Source organism: Colobus angolensis, unplaced genomic scaffold (genome assembly GCF_000951035.1).
Source record: "Colobus angolensis palliatus isolate OR3802 unplaced genomic scaffold, Cang.pa_1.0 Scaffold283, whole genome shotgun sequence".
In the NCBI taxonomy this organism is placed as follows: Eukaryota; Metazoa; Chordata; class Mammalia; order Primates; family Cercopithecidae; genus Colobus; species Colobus angolensis.
In genome coordinates this window covers 279719-290391 of record NW_012116077.1, presented here as the reverse complement: position 1 = coordinate 290391, position 10673 = coordinate 279719, and the positions used below count along the sequence as shown (strand labels likewise).

General features: G+C 39.4%; 1 protein-coding gene across 1 annotated transcript in view; it reads right to left on the bottom strand.

The window, feature by feature from the left end:
- Positions 1–10673, bottom strand: part of HPRT1 (hypoxanthine phosphoribosyltransferase 1) — a 42382-nt gene that overhangs the window by 24786 nt on the left and 6923 nt on the right. The window contains exons 2-3 of the mRNA XM_011948725.1: positions 3890–3996; positions 1741–1924 (exon numbers count right to left, since the gene is read on the bottom strand). Of these exons, the coding sequence (XP_011804115.1) occupies positions 1741–1924; positions 3890–3996 (291 nt within the window). The remainder of the gene's footprint in view (positions 1–1740; positions 1925–3889; positions 3997–10673) is intronic.

Sequence of the window (10673 nt, the reverse complement as noted above, 5' to 3'; positions counted from 1 at the left end):
GAGATCATGCCACTTCACTCCAGCCTGGGTGACGGAGCAAGACTCCATCTCAAAAAATAAAATTAAATAAATAAATAAATAAATAAATAAAATATGTAAATAATACTAAAAAAAGTATATCTACATAGAATTTCACATAAAATAAATTGTTTTCTATGTGAAAATTAACCCAAAAATATGCTTTGCTTATGTTTAAGATGTCATGCTTTTTATCAATTGAGGAGTTCTGCTTAATAATCCTCTAAGATCTAAAACAGGAAAAAAAGTAAAAGTAGAAAATGGAAATAAAATGTCAAAGTGCTTCTACCACTCAAAATTGCTCTTATAACTATAAAATGATTTTTAAAAGAAAATATTAAAGTTAAACTCCCCTAATTTTTTTGCTCGTTTTTGCTTATCTAAAATAACATTCTACACAAATCCCCAAAGATTAGTCATAACATAACAAGACTGATTAAGACTGATAGGGATGGGGAAGGAGGCTATAGAAGACTAAAAAGATAAATCATACCATGAACACACTTTGACTCTTAAGCAGCAATGTATTAAAGGCTGGCCAGTTATACTTCCAGCAACTATACTGACTAGAATGAAGTCCTCGTGTAAACCATCAATTAACCAATCAATCAATAACTTTTGTTGAGTAAAAGTCTAAATTTTGTGTTTAAACAAGTCTTTAATTCAAGCAAGACTTTTTAACAAGTTAAAAGGAGCTTATGGGTAGGAAGTAATGTTATGATGTATGGGCATAAAGGGTTTTAATGGGATAGGGAAAATGTCTATAATAATACTTAAATGGCTGCCCAATCACCTACAGGACTGATGTAAACATGGAAAAGGTCAAAAACTTGGGTCACTCAAACAGATGATTAATGGAGAGGAGGAGGTTGAAGGTTAAATGTAGATAAATGGTCTTATTCTCAATAAAAATGTGAACATAAGGCGAGTTTCTACAAAGATGGACAAGACTCATTCATGAAACAGCAAAAGCTGGACATTTGTTCTAATCTTTGAAGAGTATGAAAAATTCCTATTTTAAAGGAAAACAGTAACTCACAGGAAATACCAACCCAACATAAAATCAGAAACAATAGTCTAATAAAAATCAAACATCTGCACTATCCAATTATGAATGAAATTCACTTGTAAAGATCACACTGATTTTGTTTCATCCACAGTGTCAATGTTGTGATGCATTTCAATTGTGTGACACAGGCAGAGTGACTGTGGATCAAAAGTGGTTTCTGGTATACCCATACTCTCTCGGGTATACCTGCACTCCCCTTTCTTAAGTGTGTTTAAAAAAAAAAAGTGGTTTCTTCAATTTGCCAATGCTCTAGCTCTCCATGTGCTTTCTAGGAAACAAGTGTTGACCCACCTTATTCGTCAAACCTAGCTCCAAAGGACTTTTGACTCGCCCCAAACCAACGTAGCTCAGGAGAGGATATCTGCCACTATTGAGTATGTATAGTGAAAACAGCATCCCAAGTCCCAACAGCAATTCCTAAAAGAAGTTTATTAAAAAAACACACACATACCTGTAAAATAAGTACATATCCTCCAAGGTGACTAGTTTAAAAAAGACAGTATTGGCTTTGATGTAAACTACTAGTGAATATGTTAGAAAAATCTCACTGTAACCAAGTGAAACGAATGCCAGTATGGTTTGCAGAGATTCAAAGAAAATATAAGAAAACCTACTGTTGCCATTAAAAAGAATCATATACTAAATATACTCACACAATAGCTCTTCAGTCTGATAAAATCTACAGTCATAGGAATGGATCTATCACTATTTCTATTCAGTGCTTTGATGTAATCCAGCAGGTCAGCAAAGAATTTATAGCCCCCCTTGAGCACACAGAGGGCTACAATGTGATGGCCTCCCATCTCCTTCATCACATCTCGAGCAAGACGTTCAGTCCTACAGAAATAAAATCGGGAATTTAATAGAAAGTTTCATACATTAAACTTTGTAACAAACACCTCTTAGTCATTAAACTTCCACACTAGCCTGGAAATTAGCCAGGCATGGTAGCATGTACTTGCAGTCCCAGCTACTCGAGAGGTGAGGTGGGAAAATCACTTTATTGCAGGATGTTGAGGCTGGAGTGAACTGTGATTGTGCCACTGCATTCCAGCCTGGACAACAAAGCAAGACCTTGTCTCAAAAAAATGCATTAAAAATTTTTAAAAAATCCTCCAAGTAACATATCCTTTGCCCCCATGTTTCATAAGGTAAAAAATTTGATACCTTCAAAAAAACCAAGCATACCACTATCATAATTTTTTTTTAATACAAATAAAAACAAGATATCATTTTCGGCCGGGCGCGGTGGCTCAAGCCTGTAATCCCAGCACTTTGGGAGGCCGAGACGGGCGGATCACGAGGTCAGGAGATCGAGACCATCCTGGCTAACACAGTGAAACCCCGTCTCTACTAAAAAATACAAAAAAAAAAAAAAAACTAGCCGGGCGAGGTGGCGGGCGCCTGTAGTCCCAGCTACTTGGGAGGCTGAGGCAGGAGAATGGCGTAAACCCGGGAGGCGGAGCTTGCAGTGAGCTGAGATCCGGCCACTGCACTCCAGCCCGGGCCACAGAGCGAGACTCCGTCTCAACAACAACAACAACAAAAAAAGATATCATTTTCACCCATTAGACTGGCAGGTTCTGATTAAATGAAATTTCTTGGATAATATACAATATTAAAACAGACTGTAGAAACCGGGCCAGTGGCTCACGCCTATAATCCCAGCACTTTGGGAGGCTGAGGTGGGCCAGATCACTTGAACCCAGGAGTTCAAGACCAGTCTGGGTAACAAGGCGAACCCTGTTTCTACAAAATAAAAATAGTAGCTGGCAGTGGTGGCGCACACCTATAGTCCCAGCTACTCAGGAGGCTGAGGTGGGAGGATCGCTTGAACCCAGGAGGTTGAGACTGCAGTGAGCTGTGATCATTCTGCTACACTCCAGCCTAGGCAACAGAGACCTTGTCTTTTTTTAAAAAAAAAAAAAAAAAAAAAAAAAAGAGACAAATTGTGAGGAAAAAGGCACTCTCATATAACATCAGGAGTATAAAATGATTCAATTTCTTAGAGGATAATTTGGCAATACCGAAATATTCAATGAACTCTTTCCCCTTGACCAGAATTTTCACTTGAATAAAGCCGAACAAATACCAAACATGTAAAAGAATGTTTCTTCTAGTACAGTCTGTAAGAACAAGATAGTGTCTATCAACAGTGAACTGGTTAAATCAGTTATGGTATCTCCATAAGATGGAATGCTATGCAACCTTTAAAATATATTAGATAGCTCTAGATGCACTAATATTAAAAGTGTCCAATAACATTTAAAACTATACTCATATGTTAAAATATAAATGTATATATGCATAGTTAGAATATGTTATAACACAAATATTTTGATATTATAATTTTAAAATAAAAACACAGAATAGCCAGACATACAAGGCAAGCATTCAATACCAGGTAAGGTTTTTCACTGTAATTGACTTAACGGAAAATTTTCAAGCTAGACGTGCATGATAATTAAAATCTGACCTTGCCTTCATGTGATTCAGCCCCAGCCCATTATCCTGTTTAGAACTGAGAAATGCAAGACTCTGGCTAGAGTTCCTTTTTCCATCTCCCTTCAATGTTTACTTTGTTCTGGTCCCTACAGAGTTCCACTATACCACAACTGATACTAAGTAATTAGTAAGGCCCTCCTCTCTTTTTTTCATAAAGAATATTTTAACAATAGAAAGCATCTATTATTTAATAAGTTGGCCTAGTTTATGTTCAAATAGCAAGTACTCAGAACAGTTGCTGACATTCGAAATTAACATAAGAAAAAGTAAAAAACCTCATTTTAAGATCTTACTTACCTGTCCATAATTAGTCCATGAGGAATAAACACCCTTTCCAAATCCTCAGCATAATGATTAGGTATGCAAAATAAATCAAGGTCATAACCTGGTTCATCATCACTAATCTGAAAAAGAAATATAGCTGTTTCAATGAGAGCATTACGGGATACAAACATTTGATTGGATTTAGATGTTAAAAAATAACCTTAGTCTATCAGAGAAATTTGGGTATAAGATGGTATTAGTAACTGTTAACTTTGTAGGTATGATAATGAATTACATAAGAAAACAACAGGCCAGGCACGTTGGTTCACACCTGTAATCCCAGCACTTTGGGAGGCTGAGGCAGGCAAGACTGCCTGAGCTCAGGAGTTCGAGACCAGCCTTGGCAACATGGCAAAATCCCATCTTTACTAAAAATACAAAAAACCTAGCCGGGTGTGGTGACACATGCCTGAAGTCCCAGCTACTTGGGAGGCTAAGGCAGGAGAATCACTTGAACCTGGGAGATGAAGGTTGCAGTGAGCCAAGCATAATGCACCACTTCACTCCAGCCTGGGAAACAGAGCAAGACTCCGTCTCAAAAACAAACAAACAAACAAAAAAAACAGGCCGGGCGCGGTGGCTCAGGCCTGGAATCCCAGCACTTCGGGAGGCCGAGGCGGGCAGATCACCTGAGGTCAGGAGTTTGAGACCAGCCTGGCCAATATGGTGAACACCCCCGTCTCTACTAAAAATACAAAAATTAGCTGGGCATGGTGGCAGGCGCCTGTAATCTCAGCTACTTGGGAAGCTGAGGCAGGAGAATCGCTTGTACCCGGGAGGCAGAGGTTGCAGTGAGCTGAGATCACGCCATTGCACTCCGGCCTGGGGGACAAGAGTGAGATTTCGTCTCAAAAAAAAAAAAAAAAAAGAAAAAACAAAAACCCACCACATAACTATATGTCTTAGTCATCTTAGTCAAGAATATAGAAGTCAAGTGATATGATATGGAATTTCCTTTAGGTCACAAAGAGAAAAAGAAAAATTTTAAAGAGCTAAGACAAATGCAGCAAAATCTTAATATTTAATATTCTAAACATGGGTGACGATATATGGGTATTCATTATACTATTCTCTCCACTTGAGTATGTTTGAAAATTTAGTAAAACAAATTTTAACACACTGCAGTCTAACAAGATAAAATATCACACAGAACAGGAAAAACTGGCGTGGTGTGGTGGCTCACACTTGTAATCCCAGTGCTCTGGGTGGCTGAGACAGGAGAGTTGCTTGAGGCCAGGAGTTCGAGACCGACAAGGGGAATGTAGCAAGACCCCATCCCTACAAAAAACTTTTTAAAAATTTGCCAGGCATGGTGGTGCACACCTGTTGTCCCAGCTACTCAGGAGGCTGAGGCAGAAGGAATCACTTGAGCCCAGGAGTTTGAGAATGCAGTGAGCTATGATCACAACACTGCACTCCAGCGTGGGCAACAAAGACCCTACCTCAAAAAACAAAACAAAACAAGAAAAACTGCTGGCTGATGCAGTGGCTCATGCCTGTAATCCCAGTATTTTGGGAGACCCAGGTAGGTGGATCATCTGAGGTCAGGAGTTAGAGACCAGCCTGGCCAACAGGGTGAAACCCCATCTCTACTAAAAATACAAAAACTAGCCAGGCATGTGGCATACGCCTGGGGAGGCTGAAGCAGGAGGATCACCTGAGCCCAGGAGGTGGAGGTTGCAGTGAGCTGAGATCACACCACTGCACTCCAGCCTGGGTGACACAGCAATACCCTACCTGGAAAAAGAAAAGAAAAACTGCTGTCCCCCCTACCCCAATCCCAAATCCAAACAGCCTCTCTCATCTCACAGTAGGGGGGAAAAATCACCCAAAAAAGCTAAGTGATCATTTGAAAACCCAAACTCTTAGAAGTCTAAGATTGTTACAGTCAACTCATGAAGTGCCATCATAAAAGATACTCTAATATTGTTTAAGTAGAACCACATATTGGTTGTCTTGGTATGTCTAGCCCCTGGCATACAAAATATTTAGTAACACTGATATGGTACCTGTGATGTGAAAATGTACTATGATTACAGCTTTATAAATACTATATATGTACCTATATACAGAAAAAAATATAACAAAATCATAAAAGCAATTATCTTTGAAAGAGGAGTTACAGCAATTTTATTTACTTCTTTATTACTTTGCTATATATTCTACATTTTCTTCAATGAATATATACTACTTTTTAAAAAAAATTCAATGATCTTTCTTATAAATTATCTTTGGCAGCATGCATTTTTATATATAGATATAAAATGTATGGGAAATTTTTAACAGATACATTAAATTAAAGCAAAATATACAAACAAAAAATCAGAATACAAAGATAAAAAGATTGGGAAGGGAGGGAGGGAAAAAGGAGGAAGAGTGCGTGAGTATAGAGAAATATACCAAATAATGGTAAGAAGTGGGGTCTTGACACTTTCTACACTTTTTTAAAATTCTTTAATTGAAAAAAATCTTTCTTTTTTTTTTTTTTTTGAACTCCTGGGATCAAGCAATCCTCCTGCCCCAGCCTCCCAAGGTGCTTGGATTACAGGTGTGAGCCACCACGCCTGGTCACTGTCTACACTTTAATATTTGGTTTTTTTTTTTCATTTTCAATGTCATTTTTATTAATTTATAATGCCCATTCACCATTATATTCAAAGTCTATTTGAATAAATAAACCAGAAAGAATGAAATACTCTAGCTCACGTGATATTCAACACTAAATTACCTTTCAAACCACACTCAAGAAGCTGATGATATAAGCTTTGGCAATTTCCAAGAAATACTAGTCAAACCGTAATTAAATCTCAACATATCAGTTAGTACCTATTGAGCATCCTTTTACAACCTAAGCATTGTATTCGGTGCTTAAGTACAAGCAGCTTGACTTTTAATACATTTAAAAATACATATTTAAGACTTAAAATCTTATTTATGGAATTCAGTTATATTTTGAGGTTTCCAGTGCTGAGAAGTCTGAGGTTTGTGTTGTCTCTCTTTCAGTCCCCAAAGCTCAGTTCTGAGTTCTCAGACTTTGGTGGAACTTCATGTATTGCCAGGTTGGCCCGTAATACCTGTGAGACAACTTCAGCCCCTGCGCACATGGCCAGGAGGCTGGCTTCAAACATTTTCGGGTAGGTGGACCAGGACATGCCCCTGGTCATGGCCAGGTGGGGGCGTAGTGCTACACAGCGGGCAGAAGTCAATATTGATTTGTTTTTAAACAAACATGTACTACTTTCATAAGCAGAAAAAATTTCTATTCTTGGGGGAAAAGATTATGCCAGATCCTCTAGGATTAAATGTTGATGCATCTGCTGAACCTTCACATTATATCAGAACATATTTACTATAGAAAGAATGAAAATGGGACATTTGTGTGTCACCTATATGAACATTCCAAAAATATTTTACAAGTAAGTATTTTATAAATTTTATGAACTGGCCGGGCGCGGTGGCTCACGCCTGTAATCCCAGCACTTTGGGAGGCTGAGGTGGATGGATCATGAGGTCAGGAGATCGAGACCATCTTGGCCAACACAGTGAAACCCTATCTCTACTAAAAATACAAAAAATTAGCCGGGTGTGGTGGTGGGCGCCTGTAGTCCCAGCTACTTGGGAGGTTGAGGCAGAAGAATGGCATGAACCTGGCAGGCAGAGCTTGCAGTGAGCTGAGATTGCGCCACTGCACTCCAGCCTGGGCGACAGAGCGAGACTCTGTCTCAAAAATAAATAATAAAATAAAATAAAATAAATAAAATAAATTTTATGAACTGAAATTTAGTTCAAGTTTTGGGAAAATACAAACTTTGCTAGATATTATAAAAATGATACAATATGTATTCATTTCAGGCTCATCAGAATGTATCTGTTATCACTTGACGAGAATGAAAATGCACCATTTTGTAGTGCTTTAAAATCAGCAAGATCCAGAGTACTAAAAATGACTTCTTCCTTGAAGCTTACTCACCAACTTCCTCCCAGTCACTCACTGCTTCTGCCACAAGCACAAACTAGGACCCAGCCAGAACTCCTTGAAATATACACTTGTAATGACTACTGCATCTATCAAAATGGTTCAGTGCCTGGCTACAGGTTCTGCAGATGGACTAAGAATTTCAAAAGTCTTGTTTGTTTCAAACGAAGCCAATGTGAATTCTGCCCAGAGTTCATCCCAGATATGCAGTCTAAGAATACAGACAGATCAGCAGAGATGTATTCTAAAATAGGAATTCTATCTCTGTCAATATAACAAATTGATTTCCAATCAAAATAGATTTACATACCACATTTATGTCAAGAAGTTGTTTTGTTTGTTTTATTGCATCCTAGATTTTTTTTTGAAAGATTTATTTATGCTTTACTTTAAGCATAAAAAAATTGTCAATACAACTTTCCCAAAAGGCATAAACAAAAATTCATAAAACTTGCATCACTTGAGATACTTTAGGTATGAAATCACAACTTCATATATATGTATATATATTTGGGTATATTGAGGGGGTTTTATTTTTTTTTTTTTTTTTTTTTTGAGACGGAGTCTCGCTCTGTTGCCTGGGCTGGAGTGCAGTGGCCGCATCTCAGCTCACTGCAAGCTCCACCTCCTGGGTTCCCGCCATTCTCCTGCCTCAGCCTCCCGAGTAGCTGGGACTACAGGCGCCCGCCACCTCGCCCAGCTAATTTTTTGTATTTTTTAGTAGAGACGGGGTTTCACCGTGTTAGCCAGGATGGTCTCGATCTCCTGACCTCGTGATCCGCCCGTTTCGGCCTCCCAAAGTGCTGGGATTACAGGCTTGAGCCACCGCGCCCGGCCAAGGGGGTTCTAATTTAAGAAATGCATAACTGGCTATAGACAGACAGTTGTCAGAACTTGGCAATGGGTACATGCAGGTTCATTATACTATGTCTACTTGTAGCTGTTCAAAATGTATCATAATACAAGGCTGGGCGAGGTGGCTCATGCCTGGAATCCCAGCATTTTGGGAGACTAAGGCAGGAGGATTGCTTGAGGTCAGGAGTTCCAGACCAGTCTGGGCAACATAGCAAGACTCTGTCTCTAAAAAGAAAAAAAAATAATTTTTTACAAAATAAAAACAAAATGTATCATCAGACGAAATTAAATAAGAGGCAATTCATTAAAATGACAACTTTTCCCAGCTTGACATTAAACAAAAAGTCTAAGTCCTCTTAATTCATATTTAATGACCAAATATCAAATACTAATTCTTTTTTTTTTTTTTGAGACCGAGTCTCGCTCTGTCGCCCAGGCTAGAGTGCAGTGGCGCCATCTCGGCTCACTGCAAGCTCCGCCTCCTGGGTTCACACCATTCTCCTGCCTCAGCCTCCTGAGTAGTTGGGACTACAGGTGCTTGCCACCACGCCTGGCTACTTTTTTTGTATTTTTTCAGTAAAGTCGGGGTTTCACCGTGTTAACCAGGATGGTCTCAATCTCCTGACCTCATAATCCACCCGCCTCGGCCTCCCGAAGTGCTGGGATTACAGGCGTGAGCCACCGCGCCTGGCCATCAAATACTAATTCTTAAACGGTAAGGACCCACTATTCAGAACCTATATCCTTATCACTAACATGCAAATATTTATTGAATACTTAGTATGTCATGCATAAAGAGAAAGTTAGATAAATTTGATATAGCTACCCTCATAGAACTTACAGTGTAGTAGATGGCATGACATATACATGAGTAACTGTGAACAGTGTTAAACTGCTATTTAAAAAAAAGACAGCTGGGTGCTGTGGCTCATGCCTGTAATCCCAGCACTTTGGGAGGCCGAGGCGAGTTGATTGCTTGAGGTCAAAAGTTCGAGACCAGCCTGGCCAACATGGTAAAACCCTGTCTCTACTAAAAATACAAAAAAAAATTAGCCAGGCATGGTGGCACAGGCCTGTAATCCCAGCTACTAGGGAGGCTGAGACAGGAGAATTGCTTGAATCCAGGAGGCAGAAGCTGCAGTGAGCCGAGATCACACCACTACACTCCAGCCTGAGTGACAGAGCGAGACACTGTCTTAAAAAAAAAAAAAAAAAAAGATACAGGTAAAGTGTTATGGTAGTTTAAGAGAGAACTCGAACTCTGACTCAGAAGCCTCACTTGCATGTGGACCACTGATATGAAATAATAGGTATAATAAACAGGAACTTCAGTTTTAATCATCCCAAACACCAAAACTTCCTATTAAACAGGTCCAATAAACTCACTCTCTATAAGAGCTAGACATAAATCTACTTGGTGGCCTATAATCTTATTAGCCCTTACTTGTCCCATCTGATATTAATTAACCCCATCTAATATGGATTAGTTAACAATCCAGTGGCTGCTTTGACAGGAACAATTGGAAAGAGTTGGGGATTGCAACATACTCAATTATACAAAAATGCATTCAGCATCTACCTTGATTAAGGCACTGTGCAACAGAATCTGCAGGAGGGCACAAGGATGATTATAAATTTACAACCCTTGAAGAGCTTATAGCTGGGTGTGGTGGCTCGTGCCTGTAAATCCCAGCACTTTGGGAGGCTGAGGCAGGTGGATCACCTGAGACCAGAAGTTCGAGACCAGCCTGGCCAAGATGGCGAAACTCTGTCTCTACAAAAAATACAAAAATTAGCCGGGTGTGGTGGCACGCGTCTATAGTCCCAGTTATTTGGGAGGCTGAGGCAGGAGAATTGCTTAAACCTGGGAGGTAGAGGCTGCAGTGAGCCGAGAATGTGCCACTGCACTCCACTCCAGCCTAGGGG